This window comes from Ciona robusta, chromosome 11 (assembly GCF_009617815.1).
Source record: "Ciona robusta chromosome 11, ASM961781v2".
NCBI classification, from domain to species: Eukaryota; Metazoa; Chordata; class Ascidiacea; order Phlebobranchia; family Cionidae; genus Ciona; species Ciona robusta.
In genome coordinates, this window is record NC_143245.1 from 8,632,533 (window position 1) to 8,648,018 (window position 15,486).

General features: G+C 39.6%; 3 protein-coding genes across 6 annotated transcripts; 2 read left to right on the forward strand and 1 right to left on the reverse strand.

The window, feature by feature from the left end:
- Positions 1 to 88: 88 nt before the first annotated feature.
- LOC149729174 (uncharacterized) lies at positions 89 to 2,764 on the reverse strand. Its single transcript, XM_089888070.1, has 9 exons — positions 2,558 to 2,764; positions 2,444 to 2,465; positions 2,299 to 2,329; positions 2,214 to 2,239; positions 1,775 to 2,161; positions 1,580 to 1,720; positions 1,438 to 1,532; positions 1,172 to 1,381; positions 89 to 1,121 (listed from the first exon to the last, which is right to left on the reverse strand). Exons 1-9 carry the CDS (start codon positions 2,617 to 2,619, stop codon positions 596 to 598), a joined length of 1,500 nt encoding a protein of 499 aa, XP_089744196.1. The 5' UTR covers positions 2,620 to 2,764; the 3' UTR covers positions 89 to 595.
- Positions 2,765 to 4,949: 2,185 nt separating this feature from the next.
- Positions 4,950 to 13,569, forward strand: LOC149729175 (protein dead ringer homolog). 4 transcript variants are annotated; one of them, XM_089888062.1, is made up of 13 exons: positions 4,950 to 5,287; positions 6,513 to 6,989; positions 7,043 to 7,138; positions 7,192 to 7,320; positions 9,211 to 9,283; positions 10,730 to 10,913; positions 10,987 to 11,100; positions 11,163 to 11,281; positions 11,353 to 11,495; positions 11,549 to 11,685; positions 11,757 to 11,821; positions 11,878 to 11,957; positions 12,211 to 13,569. In XM_089888062.1, the coding sequence occupies exons 1-13, from the start codon at positions 5,264 to 5,266 to the stop codon at positions 12,280 to 12,282; spliced, it is 1,713 nt and encodes a 570-aa protein (XP_089744188.1). In that variant the 5' UTR covers positions 4,950 to 5,263; the 3' UTR covers positions 12,283 to 13,569. The 4 variants fall into 4 exon arrangements, with proteins under 4 accessions (XP_089744188.1, XP_089744189.1, XP_089744186.1 ...); XM_089888063.1 differs by having other exon boundaries at positions 4,951 to 5,287; positions 11,552 to 11,685; XM_089888060.1 differs by having other exon boundaries at positions 5,127 to 5,287; positions 11,754 to 11,821.
- LOC149729176 (protein N-terminal asparagine amidohydrolase-like) lies at positions 13,487 to 15,412 on the forward strand. Its single transcript, XM_089888085.1, has 7 exons — positions 13,487 to 13,660; positions 13,715 to 13,846; positions 14,020 to 14,188; positions 14,238 to 14,342; positions 14,467 to 14,698; positions 14,842 to 14,937; positions 15,182 to 15,412. Exons 1-7 carry the CDS (start codon positions 13,505 to 13,507, stop codon positions 15,342 to 15,344), a joined length of 1,053 nt encoding a protein of 350 aa, XP_089744211.1. The 5' UTR covers positions 13,487 to 13,504; the 3' UTR covers positions 15,345 to 15,412.
- The last annotated feature ends 74 nt before the right edge of the window (positions 15,413 to 15,486 follow it).

Here is a 15,486-nt window from a genome sequence, read left to right on the forward strand (position 1 = left end):
AGTTTACATTCACAAAACCTAAATATATATAATAATATAACGTTAACTATGTAATATGTTCATGTATTTATAAAGTGAAATGTATAAACTTACGTTTACGCATTTATATTTAAAATGCGGAGCATTTATAAATATCGCGGATGAATATATGCGTTTAAAACAGCGTTTCCATAAAAGGAGTGGTGTTGCTAAATATGGTGTTGCTGCGCCAAAAAAGGAATTGCTACGCCACATGTCTTCGCCAAATATGGTGGTGGGACCGCACGTGTTCGAAGCTACGCATGTAAACACTCAAAATATGTACCAGCAATTTCCTGCGTCGCGTATTCAATTGTTGTTGCATTGTTTTCGATGTTTAAGACAATCAAAGACGCGATATAAAGAATATTGATCTCAAAATAGCAATTGTTTGGTTCAATTACGTCATAATGGCAATTTATTGCGTCTCATCAATGTTCTATTATTACCGCACATTATTACGTCATTGACACAAAATATGGCGCGATATATCGGTTTGTGACGCCACCATATATGGTGTGTAACGTGCTACAACTTGCATTCATACGTAACCAACATGTTCTGGAATTATCAATAGTTACAAAGTTTTATTGTCTTTATGACGTAACCTTCGCCGAATTCTTCTGAACGTCGTCGACACCGACGCTAGATGTCGCCTTTCAGGGGTTGTTGGGTTGGGTGGGTACTTCCCCGGGCTTGGTACCGATCTCGGTGGCAACGTCACAGCCTTTGGTGACGTCACAGCCTTTGGTGACGTCACAACCTTTTTTCTTATCTGCGCATACGTGTGTTCATCCTCCGATGACGTCATGCTTTCGTCATCACCAGCCTTCTTCGTTACCTTGATGACGTCATCATCAAATACGTCACAATACCGTCGATTGGGGCCTAGTTTGAATGAAGCGACCTCGCCGCGCAAGATCACATTGTTCCACTGATTGTTCACAACATACGTCTTTATGACATCACAAGGGTTGCGAAACCGAAACACGAACTTTTTCAACAAAATTTTTTCCCAAGAATCGTTTCGCCTCACCCTGTATGACGTAGATGCGACGTCACCATCGGCTGTATTAATCTTTATTGTGAGGTCATCATCGAATCTGTTCAACGACAATGGTTAAACAGCTGTTGAACCAACTTAAATATTTACCCAACGCAAAACACCCGGGGTTCGATGATCCGCTGGTAGGTGCTCTGGGGCGCCATCTCGAGCCAGAGTTTCGCGACAAGCTGGGACGAATCGTCGCATAAACACCACACGACATCTAGCGGCGACTCCCCAGCCCTTTTAACGAACCCAACCGAGTTAATGAATTTAAGCGACCTGTCGAACTCAGCTTGGGGTAAGATGGCACGGAACCTGCAAATATTTTCAAATAATATCATTGTCGATGCGTTGTTACGTCATAATCATACGTTCCCAGTGCGTCTGTGACGAAAGTGACGTAACGGGAATCCCCATGAACGGAGAACGCTAGATGGCGCCATATACCCTCTGCTTGGTATTCGACCTGGATAGGTGGGTTAGCGGATGATAATGGGTATTATGACGTATTACCTTCACCCCTATTGGTCGATCGTCACGCCTCGCTGCGTAACATGTTGGCATGGTAACAGTGAGCTGTAACTTGAGGTTATTAACCTCTACGTCACAATCAATGGTTACGATGGGGGAAATCACCAGGGTGTTTCCCGATCCCTGGAATATTGTTGTTATTACCATTGTATACTATATATTGTGACGTCATAATACCTCATGTGACGTAAACAAGCACTTTAGTTTCATTTTCGCGTCTTGTTCCAATATATTGGGGGGGATACGAACTTGACAGCCCGCCACGCATAACAATCCTCCTTGTGACGTCACAATGGTAGTGTCTTCCAACCATCGCGACTGATCGACACACAACGCCCCCACACTGTCGCTATTTTCGATGTCACGTGTCTTCGAACCTCCATGTGACGTCATAATATACCTCACTGGTGTGGTTGCAAGGGATTCACAATGTGGAAGATGAAATATGGTGGCTACGTCATCTGTTGTGATGTCATCAAGCGATGATGACGTATCATCTCGTGGTTGGGTTACGTCATCTTTCTCTTCTATGACGTTTGTGACGTCACACGTATGTATTGTTTCCTGCAAACCTCAAGCTGTTATGGCGTCATAATATATACGTCACAATACGAACCTGGCGCCCATTGTCAACGGTTGGTCCTGTAATAAAGAAGCATTGTGACAAAACATATCGTTTGTTACGTCACACACAACATTACCTTCGGTTGATTGTCTTTCTTCGTCGAATCGCTGAAATTAAAAATGGGTTTGCTACGTCACAAACTAAATCCGAATAATTTAACATAAACAAGCATATTAAATATACGTCACAAGTAAAATAACAATGGCTATTATGATACTTACGACAAATAACAGCCAAGACAACCTGAAACAAAATAATTGTTTAACCCGTAGAATATACACTTGTATACAACACTTTATATATTTTGTTCAACACTTATACAACAAGCTACTTACACGAAACTGATCAAACTAACCAATCCTCCACATATAAAAGCAAGTGATGACGTAGTATCCATTCTGTGTTACGTCATATAACCGACTACACACGTAACAAACAAACCGGCGTTAACATTGTTCTGTAATAATAAGCTAACTGTGGAAACCTTTGTGACGTCACAATATATAATGACTTGTTGTTATGTGTAGGTTGATTGTGAATCATTATTATTATGACGTAACAATACCAACCGCGTGGTGGTGTTAGAGAGCAACTTCGGTGTTACTTGTTACGTCACAAAGCTGATTGCAGTTGACAACCACCTGCTTGTGACGTAACAATCATTTATATTAAAGGTAAAAAATGACTTTTTAACAAAATCCTCGAATCGATTTCGCTTCGCGTTGTGATTGTGACGTCACAGAAAACAAAACAATGAACGTTGTTTCGATTATGACGACATAAACAGCACGTGGCTTTTCCATTGTTCTATAACAGTCGAATCGAACCTTTCTATTGTTCGGTAATAATTCGAATATGTTTCGTCATAATAATAATCGCGAGGGCGACATCTGCTTGATATAAAAACATCTCAGTTTTCATGTTCGTCGTCTCTGGTTACATTCGATCATTTCTACCAACAAACTATTAGCAGTTGATGCGGTTTCTTCTACGATGCAAATATCTTATGTAGTGTGATGTCATATAGACAGCATTGTGTCAAGGTCAGATACTAGAATGCAAATAAGCGGGGCGTGGAATGTTTGGTTTATTCAACAACGTCAACAATGGTGGTTTCATCGAAAATAGAAGTCGCCATGCATGTTTATAGTGACGTAACAAACCCTCATTGTTTATGTATAATGACGTCACAATGGGTGAGTCTTGTTTATAATGCGGAAGTTTTATCTTGGGGGAACACCCCGTGGTTATTACGTCACAAAGCATTGCATTCCATTGTTTAATAACAGAATGTTTCATTGGTTTGTGTTTGTTACGTCACAATATGAGTAAAAGTAACTCGGGAATTCCCCGGTTATTGGTTGTGACGTCACATAGTTGTTTGATGACGTTATTGATGACGCAATGAAGCGTGACATTCCTATGTCGTCATTAACCATGCGTGACGACCTGTTACGTCACAATACATCAGTGTTTAACGCGACATGTTAAAGAAATACTTTGTTTTGAAAGTTGTAGAATATAAGACAATGGAGGACAATGAGATTTGTTTTAACAATCAATATAATAAAGATAAAAGGATTCAAATGAACATTTATTTCGTCATCGATTTAATTAATTTCGAATATGACGTCACAATCATATAACAATGTTGATTTTGATTGGTTAATTCAACTTCGATGACGTCTCGTTTAGTGATGTCACTATGTCATGTTTATATTGAAGTAATGTGACGTCACAGGGGTAGTTGTCCTTGTCATAATGAAGTTTATTACGTTCCACCAAAATAGGTCATTAAAATGTTAGGAGCGAAGAGAAAGAAAGAGAATAAAGTGAGGAGGAGTGGGAGCAAAGTGAGAAAGAGAAATATTTTTACGATTTAAAGTTTTTTTGTTCGAAAGCAATAATTAGAATTGGGCGTGTACCCAATAAGCATTTGTTGCGTCATAATGCATATTCACATGCTGCAGGGCAGGTTGTGACGTAACAATGATTATAATTGGTTAATAAACACGTGGACACGTCATGTGATTGTTGCAAAACAATGCCAACTGGTGGTTGGCTATTATGCAATATTTACATTAATTAATTATGACGTTTCAATGTTTTTTGTTTGGAAACAATCGTAGTTACTGTGACGTCACAATGCTAATGTATTAAACATCGCGCTTTTAGCGGCAGACGCTTTTTACACTTGAATGTTTATTGTAATTTTCAACAAGGCTAATTGTTACGTCACAATGTTACGAGCAGTATGACGTCACAAACCGTGAGAAACACAACCGCGTTAAATAGCGGTTTAAAATATCTTCTATTATTTGAACACACAGCGATATTATGACGTAATAAAACAATGTCTCAGCGCGACTTCTCGTCCACACGACCCAAATTCCAATACATTGGTTGTTTTGTTTCTGGAATAAAAATAAAAATTATCAAAATTAAAAAAGAAGAGACAATATTGTGACGTAATAAATAAAGCGACAAATTAGGTCACGGGTTAATTACGTCATCAGATTAATAGATGTTTAAATATTGTGACGTCATTAAATAGAAAGTTGATAATTTCGTAAAAGTGGAGAGAGCGCGCGAGAGAACGATTGTTAGTGAATAAAGAAAAACTTGCGTGTTCGGCCATGCGTAGTGATGTAGTTTAGTCGCGACGAATATTTGTTCATTTGTTTCCAACTGTGGATCGCAATGTAATAATGGGCATTGTTAATATGCGCCGTGTTCGCGGTCAGATTACAACATTTGTGATATTTATATGTTTTAGCTACGAAGTAAATATTTATCGAATATTCGGGAAGTTAATTTCAATTATTCCGCGATTTACGCGATTATGCTTGATCAGTCAGGTTATTGTGACATCACAGACGATATGATTAATTCAGGAATACTTGTGTTTGTGACGCAACAGGAAAGTTGTAATATTCATCCACAAGTGCGGAATAATACTCCGCCGACGTCGATTAATCTTTTATTTCATTTTCAGATTTATGTTTTAAATATTTATCCGTTTTTCCCGAAATTCGAATTCGATGATGCTTTCGAACATTTCGCAGGTGTGTATGACGTAATAATGTATATTCATATGACGTCAGTATGACGTATTGTTGTTTCGTTGCTGCATTTCGAGTATCAAACAGAAAGCGTTGTTACGAAATAATAAGCGCTATTAAGCTTCGATGCCGCGCGTTTAATCCTTTATTAGAACAAACGTTGGTTGTGACGTAACAATAGTATTAACAGATGGCAGGTGAACAAATAATAATGCGTATTATGACGTAGTTTAGAAATGGTGGAATTAATCGTGATGTTGATTGAACGTCATTGTTCCTGCTTGTGACGTAACAATACAAATAATTTACAATCGAGTTAATTGATGAATCTATTATCACCAACGCGATAATGATTATGACGTCACAGTCAAGGTTGAATTATCAACCACGTGATATTAAATATAGAAATCATAAGTGGGCGGGGGGGCTGGGTATCGTCGTGGCTGTCGCGATTCCATTCTTATCTAATTATGCATATGTGTGACGTCACAATGCATAGGAATGATATTTAGCTCGATGTGAGTGTGACGTCACAATGCTCGTACATCGCGTAGCTCGCGATCCGCCATTTTGAAAAGTGAAAGTTTTCATTATTCGCGAATAAAGTAAATTGTTTCGTTTTAATAAATACAATTTCTATTTTACGCGCGGAACATTAGTGACGTCACGTGTTCGCAGTTTAATTATGACGTAATAAAGAGGTTTGTTCGAAATAGCGACAAGCGCGAAAAATGGCGATCATTCGGAATTGTCTTTGTTTTGTCATAATAACCATTGTTGGCGAAACGAATTCTCGAATTTAATTAAATTTCAAATTTATCGCGATCGCGGTTGGCTGTGACGTATGAATCGTGTATTGTGACGTAGATGTGTATTGTCACGTCACCATATATTGCACCTACAATTGATTGACACGTCACAATCGCAATTGCTCGTAATCGGATTCGATTGTTACGTCACAAACATCTTCGTCTCGCTACTTTTTAATGAACATTCTAAATCGTAAATCAACTACTGTCCACGTCACAATGACACGTTGTAAGGAGGTTATGACGTAACAATCCCTTATATTTCGAAGTGGTCGAGTTAGTTTCTCCCGATTGTTGGATTCCGCGAAGCGTCGACCGCGATTAATAAACACGAGATATCTCAATCTTCGGGCGCACGCGATGGACTTTAATATCGAACCTCGAGGCGTCAAAATCTTTATTCGATGCATTCAATGCAGACAAAAGCTGAGTTGCTTTCGGGGCTAGGGTCTTCACTGACGTCATCACCCGGTAACGTCAGCGCTGCAACGATGAAGTTGGAGGCTGTGATGGAGAATCTTCAGCGGCAGCATCAACAACGTATGATGGAACAACATAAGAATGATGACGTCATCAGTAATGACGTCAGGTGCGACGATTTCAGCGATGGGGGGGAACGACAGCGGTCATATTCAGGGTCTCCGAAAGAGGATTCCGACGAAGATAGAAACGATATGACGTCACCCATGATGCGGGATGATGATGACGTCATGCAGAGTGATGGGAGATCCCCCGAACCAGATAAGACGTCATTGATTACGCAACAAATGGCGTTCGCTGCTGCATTGGCGCAAAGATCTTCCCCGGATGGGAGTTTATCCAGCCTTGTACCGCAAGCTATGATGCAACACTTTGGGCAATTCCCCGCGTCCTTTGATGCGTCACAATTACCACAGGTATGACCTTTACATGAACCCAATGACCCTTTAATTACCCCCCTAATTACCAGGGGTTTCGTGAACTAGCGATGCTCCAACACCAACACGTCGCCCAACGAATGGCTATGGAAGCCCAGAAACGAATGCAGCAAGATCACAATATACAGGTATGTGGCGTAATAATGACGTCATACACACGTCATCATGTGTTTCTTTACAGCAATCGACCAACCACATCCCGACCCCATCAAGCGCGTCATCACATACGTCATCAGGCAGTGTGACGTCACAAACCAATAGTTGCAACGGAAGTCAGCAAGAATGGACGTACGAGGAACAATTTAAACAGGTGAATATGCATTATGACGTCACTAGAGTTTATTGTTACGTAATTATTGAATAACAAGAGACAGCGAAATTAATCGACTTCGTTATTATTCGAATCGATGTTTCGTTCCTTGGAGTCTCAATTATTGGCATTTACATCTCGGCCGCCGTTTCCCACCGAAACTAATTTATATTTTATTAACTGGATCAATGACTTCGAAGCTCATCGCGGTGTTTATTAAACTAATAATGGACTGTGTGACGTCACAGAGCAACAATTCGCGCAACTCCACTTAACTTTGGTTGGATTTGGATTAAGGGGGCGATGGGCAGTGGGGGGGATCATGTTACCCCATGGACCGCTACTATTGGGGGGGACGATCCATCAACCGAATTCTGTCATGGGAGAAAAATATCGCGCATTTCCGCAAAGATTTCATCAATGACGTTACAATGCGCATTATAAAAGAATAACGTTTAACAAATGTTCATTGTTATTAATTGTAAAATTCCAATGTGACGTAATGAATGGTCCGTTTGTTATGACAAGTGGGATTGTCTACGTCACGGATCACGTGACAAATGGACATGGGGTTTGAGGGTAATTTGACCCCAGGGGGTCGCGGGGTCAACGCTTAATCGCGATGGGCGGATATTAAATGTTTGTGACGTCACTATGGTCATTTAAGATGAACAATAGTTTTAAATTCACGACTATGACGTCATGTAGTTTTATTGATCTTTATTTCGTCATAATGTTTTCAACGAATGGTTAAGTATGCATTATGACGTCATTAATGGGTTAACAATAAACTTAAAAAGCTTGTTTGTTACGTTATAATGGGTTATTGTGTTGAAGTCGTTGAAGCAAAACAATCGATGAAAGTCGTCACTGTTACGTCATAATCAACACGACAGCCGCTTTTTGAGAATAAATTGTTAAAACGTCACAATCGCTATTAATATTTCATTCCAGTTTTAATCAAAACCGAATCTGATCGGCGTTTCCAAGGTTTTGTCTCAGAGAGGTGATTGTTTCACCACAAATGTTAGTTCAACACTTCATCAACTATTTATAAACTACAACCGCGTTGCAGCCATTGGCGCGAACAAATGCACTTAATAATTCATTTCATTTAAAGAACAAACGATATTGTTTCAATCCGCGATCGTCGCTTAATTGCGCTCCAAGCGTGCATCGTCAATCGCAATAGAAACATCATTTATTTATGATTTAATTTCAAATTTGAGATTTGCTTGGGCGATAAAACGTTGTATTTACACCGAGCATGGTTGCTATTCACTTCCAACATTTAAAATCTCATCGATTATTCATCGCGATGTTCGCGGAGTAAAAAGGTCAAGTGTTGTGACATCATAACGACGTTGAATAAACTTCGATTTCTGCAAATAATCCGCATGATGGCGCTGTGTTGTCCCGCCACCTACCGGAAAAAACAACAATTGAGCTAATTGTGACGTCACAATACGAGAGCGGAATCACAATTAAATGTGGAACGTCGTTTTCAAGTATCCATAATATGAAACACTTAACTTCCAGATGGTAACCCATCTTTTTATCGCGTTTGCTGAGGATCGATACCACTGTGACGTCATAATAGATCGCGCGGTCACTTTCGCGTTTGAAGCGCTCTCATCGAAAGTTGTGATCGTCGCTGGCCGCTCATTGGTGGAAATTAGTCTTGTAGCACCAATTAATCGGGGGGAGAATCCCTTAATAATTGACTGGCCGCCATTTTCCTTTGTTTGCCTCAACACGTCACAATGGAATGTCTCTAATGTGATTTGTGACGGAACAGTGATAGTAAACACGTCACGATCACTTTGATGTTTATTAATTTTAACAAATAAAGTAAAAGTTATTATGACGTAACAATATGCTTTGTTTCAGTTATATGAGATTGATGACGACATAAAGCGAAAAGAATTTCTTGACGATTTGTTCAGTTTCATGCAAAAAAGAGGTGTGTGACGTCATAATATATTGTTTACGTAACAAACATCGAAGAATTGATGATTAATTACGTCACAATGGCTTCGAGCGGTTTCCTATTGTCCTGTGGGTGATAATGGGGAATCCCCGGGTTGTGGGTTAATTAAAACAATTGTCTTCGATTGTTCTCAAACAATGGGATTATAATTACCTGCTGTGGACAACAGTTGTCTTTGTTACGCAATAAACAGATTTGTTTGTTGTTAATTATTCAGCGAAAATTTTTAATAATTGATGTTTTTGCTCAAATTAGTTTTGGACAATCGCACCTGTTTTAAATTAGCTTATGACGTAACAAACGGTAACAATCGTTGAACATCGAGCGGTTTAATCACATCGTGTTCGGTGGAGCATGAAATGCGATGTTGTCGGGGACTTATTACTGAAGGTTTTATAAAAACACGGGGTTAGAAAGGCGATTTATCGGTTTGCAATTTACGGCGCCCCAATGTCTGGCGGCAAACGATCACTTTTTCACCAAAATTCTTAAAATTTTGACCGAAATTCGTTGTTGGTTAAACATCGATATTTCGCTGATCACCGATGCGCCCATTGTTGCGTAAATTAAAGATAACAAAGCTATTGTTGCGCAACACCGGCACCCTGTTTATAAATTTAATGAAAAAATTTTAAGATAAATTTTGGTCAAAGTTTGGATAGTGGGGTAGGGGGATTGCTTAACGCTAAATAATCGACCACGGCGCCATTATTACCATCGCTGTTTTCGATTGTTTTAACAAAAATAGAACAATACCAAGTGTTCATTTCTACCCTCGTCGCGGATGAACGAGTTTGGTGACCGAGCGTGAAATCTTTCTCTTGTCGACTCAAGTTACAAGAAGTTCGTTAAACGAATAAATGCTTCAACACGAAGCTAATGTCGATTAATGGCGGGTTCGTCGCTTCGATGAATCGCCTAAGTAGAAAATGCCGTCACGGTGTCAGCAAATGCGTAACAAAACAAGTACTGTGACGTAACAAAGCCCCTTACGCGGTGGTCTGATATCGAAGCGATCAAAAATATTTCACCCGAAACATAAATATAATATATCAACACATAGACCGCCTACAAGTTGATTAATTCGTGAAAATTAATTTGTGGGTTGTGACGTCACAATCCTTAGTGTGTGGCCGCCTTTTATTTGTTACGTCACAAACCATCGGATGCATTACAATGCGACCTTGAATATAAACAAACACAAAATGGCTGAATCGTCGTGTGAGGGGGGGGAGGTAGTGTCATTAGGGCGGACGCGGGTCGTTGCAAACACCCCCTTCCCCCCTTACCCCCTCCCCATTCAAGCGGAACAACCAAATGAAAGTTTCGCCCTGAGTGTCGGATTGCCCGCGATTAAGCGCGCTTTGTTATGCGACTATCGGCCTTGTTACGTCACATAACGAGTGCATTATTACGTAGGCACGCCGGTGAACAGAATTCCTATTATGGCAAAGCAAGTCCTTGACTTGTACCAACTCTATCGGTTGGTGGTTGAGAAGGGGGGGCTGGTAGAAGTTATTAACAAAAAGATTTGGAGAGAAATCACCAAAGGTCTCAATCTTCCATCTTCGATTACAAGCGCCGCATTCACTTTGCGAACTCAGTAAGTTTGTAATTAGATCCTCCCACGTAGATATTCATCCGCGCGGAATGACCACACCTCATTATAATTGCAGGTACATGAAATATTTGTACCCCTTTGAATGCGAGCGGGAAAAGTTATCTGTTCCATCGGAGTTACAAGCCGCTATAGAAGGCAACAGACGTGAAGGTCGGAGGCCAAGTTACAGGTTCGTTGGATATTTATATTAACAACACATAACCTCACGGTTCACTAAATATTCCATTCTAGCTCCCATATGTTCTCATACTCGCCGAACACAAGCGCAAACATGCTGACACCTCCCAAGTTTCCTTTCGCTCACCACAATGGACTTGCTCAATTATCACAAATGGCGGCAGCAAAATACGGTGAGTCCTATCTTCTTGTTACGTCATAAGTATTGTTGTTACGTTATAACCATATATACATGACGTCACAGGTCAACCAGATGAACGATGCTTGCCTACGTCACCCACACAACAGCTGATCGCCCAACAGCAACAATTGCTTCAATCGGCGAACGCCCAACACGTGGCGGCAATGGCGGCGCTAGAGACAATACAGAACCAAGCCAAAGCGCGGGTAAGTCGGTCACGTGGGTAGTTACAACGTTCCCTAGCAACCGTGTACATTAGCAGGCTGCGCAACAAGCTGCGCACCACGCCGCTCAGCAAGCAGCTCAACACCAGATGTCGCTAAAGAAAGAAATCGATTCAGATTACTCGGAGGGGGAACCACCAGAGAAGAAACTCAGTTTCGACGATTCTGTGAGGTAAGAATTGTTCATTATTTCGTTACAATATAATAATGTAACGTCACTGATAATATGTTACGTCACAGAAGGTTGACACCAGACAACCAACGAAGATCTTCGACGTCATCACTTAAGATTTCCATGGGCGACCGAGGTAGCGTCCATTATAACGAATCTTATTCATAATATTTTAACTATTTTTATAATCAGGACGTCATAATGAAATGAGTGACGTAACAAACGCTGATTCAATAAATATTTGCGTTGAGGTAAACGGAATAACCTACCAGGTGAGCATAGATATCATATATATTATCATAGACATGTTATATAGTGGGATGGGGTAAGATGGGACACCTTTATCACATATTATTCTGACCCTGCTTTAAACAATTAACATCGGTCTATAAGAGTCGTGAGGATACGGTTTTATAATTTTAATTTGTTTGATTTTCGTTTTTTTGTCCGAAACCTTAATATGCTTTTATTTGTTATGTTAAACCGTAGACATAATATATACCAACATAGACATCATATAAACAGGGCGTATTATTCGCGCACTCCCCAAACCACCCACCCGTGAAGCACGTGACCCTGGACCACCCCACCTCATGAATCGGTGTCAATCCAGGATTATTTGAAGGTGTTGCTCTTTACTGCCATCTCGTGTTTCGTCACTATCTTGTTCCTGGGATAATGCGAACGTATTGTGACGTAACAATTGGAATAGTGTTATAGTGACGTCACTACCTCAACGACCAATCAAGTTTCAGTGTTTGAGGATGACGTAACAATCGCATGTTTATTTATTTAACAAAGCCTCTTAATGACGTCACAACAGCCAATCTTCAAAGACGCTTGCCAACTTCCGCTTACTAATGTTACTGTTTTGTATAAATGATGCGTTTGTTTGTTAATAGAGCATTATTACGTCATAATATATTGTGTGCATTATTATTACGCGATGGTTTTGAAACGATAGTGTCACAAGCACGTCATCAAACACGGATATGACGACATAATTGGATCCACATGTCTGCAGAACCTTCGACGATATTTGCGCTCCCCGAAATATTAAAAGTTTATGATTTCTATAGCATGTTATATACTTTAACGTTACAGTTATGGTAACGTTTTATTTTCACAGAAAGTCCATGAAAATTAGAGAAATTATCGCAGTTTAAATAAACCTCGATTACGTTCTATTCTAATTTAAGTTTAGGTTTATTTATAGAAGTAAATATTGGACGTTGGAGAATGTGTTTGTCCTGTGAGTGGTGTGTAAAAGTATGTTGAAGGTGCGAAGAAAGAGAAAAGATGAAAGTTTGTTGGATGTTGAGGAACAATGGGAGCATGGGGTTACTGGAGGTCATCGGGCGAAACACGCGAGGGTTGAGGTGGAATTGTTACGTCACAGGAAAAGACAAAACGCAGAAGAAAACTTAGATCCTAAAATTCCAAGAATTGATAAAAATGAAGACGCGGGAAGTTTGGGTGTTTGGAAACTAAATAACAATTTAAATTATTTTTCCTCTTTTCCGATGCGTTCATCGTGTAAGGGAAATGTTAAAGCAATCCAATCCGTACAGTTCGAATCGCATGAATATACGGAACAAGTTTATTGGAAATGTGAACTTCCTAAATTTAATGAAATATTTCATGAAGGTTTTGAAACAAATACACAAGATACCACACAAGGCTCGGTACTGTAATATGGTTGAGGTCCTACAGTGAGACACGCCATGGTACCTGGTATTTAGACAAGAGTTGGCACATTGTCTCTCAATAATACGTGTTTGGACACTTGGGAAATATTTGTTTTTTTATTTTTACATGAATGCAATCATATTTTATGTGCTTTTTATTAATTACATCGCGTCTGTTTGTGATATCATGTTTCAGGTTGCTTATGTTCAACATGCCATTGATTATTAATGGAATTGAAATAAAAGATTCCGACAGAATACTTGACGATCTACAATTGTTTGTTCAAGTAATTGTTTTGTAACAATCAACATTGTTTGACAATAATCATAATGTTTTATAGAAATATAAAAATGTTTACAAAGATTGTTCGTCTCGCTTGAAGTCGACTCCCGTTACCCTTGTCACACGATGTCAGTGTTGCTTATATGTAATGCAGGGTGAACTCGCCACCGTCGGGGGAGCTGATAAATCAGTGGGTGTTGAAATTTATTGTTGATAAGCAGATCTGGTTAATAAACTTCTAATCAGAATTAACAATGTTCACAACTGTATCATGTTTCATTTACCTAAAATGCTCCTGACTCCGCTGACTGTACATTAACATTTGATCATATTTTGAAAAGTCTTTATTTAATGAACTTTCAGATCAAATGTGTTGGCACCGATATGGCGACAACTTGTCACATTGTTGTTATTCGTTGTCGTCAAACGGCTACGACTTCCCTCGCTCATTTTGATGGAAGTTTTCTGGTGGATGGCGCTAAAGAGATGTTAAAGTCCATCGAGAACATCCGAACACCGGAGGGAGCACAAGGTTGTTTGTTATGAAACAATGGATGGTTGTTTATGACATCATAATGCAGGTTATGACCTCGACCTTCACATAATCGGAGGTTTCGACGACGACCGGAAATTATCCGGAAAATTATCGACGGACTTGTTGCGAACGTTTCAAACTTTATCTTCAGGTTGGTTGCGATTACTTTGTATTATTTCCAACCCACATTTCTAATATAAGAGTTTGGAAAACAAAAAAGTTTAACGCTGGAGAAATAGAAGCAACATTCATGGCTCCTTTATTGACTTCTCCAGACAGGGGTTTGAAACTTTATCTCCGAACGTTTTGTTGCTCCCCTTTCAACACGTGCGTTGTCCTGAAACATGGGGTTGAAATAAACAGCCCCGTTATATTTGGTGTCGTGGTAACGGTCGGTGATGGGAAAATTTATGGAGCTGATTTTGCCGAAGATGCGCGTGGGCCCGTTCGTGCAATGCGTGCAGCGAGGGGAGTTCACGGGAGGAAGCAAATGTTTAACGTTTATGAGTACGTGAGTTTGTCACTTACATTTGCCATGAACCTAAAGCAACCTTTTCTATACTAAGATTTGTTTCATAGAATAATGTGTCAAAGTATTTGTGCTTCCTTGTAACTTTGGGACCTAAGTGTTTATTAACGTGATGTTACAGTTATGTGAAGGAACGTTTCATCGTCCCCCCCTTTACATATCAACCACTGCCTTTTATTGAGGAATGGATCGAACAAAGTGATTCGTTCATTAAGGAGTAAGTTTTATATATTGTTGCCTTGTTGTCTGCTGAGTGTAGCGACCAAGCTTTGTTCTTTCAAATAAATGTAACTATGTTTTGTTTTTAACTGTAAGGGTATTTTAACAACTGTTGTTTTGTGGCTATATCCTGTCTTTTCGTTTTACTTGCAAGCACAAGGTGTATATAACAGAACACCCGAGTTATAACGATCAAGTTACACTCATTGTATTCCTACCCTAACCAATTTATTTATCCCCAGAAACATGTCAACCTCCCCAGATGTTGAACCCGCTTTCTTCGCCCCCGACACCCGAGAATCTCTTCGTTTCATCGCCACCCACCCAAACCCAATGCATTCCATCTTCAAATCAAATCTTCCATTATTCTACAAATTGGATGGGGGGCGTTGGAAACAAGAGTGATTGTTATTTTCGTCACAATCCTAATTATCGTTGCACTTATTACACAATAAATATTTTAAATATTTTAAGTTTTGGGTGTAATTAATAATCAAAATTTCAAGGTTACTGTCTTCTTCTACACAGAATATAAGATGTTTATGGT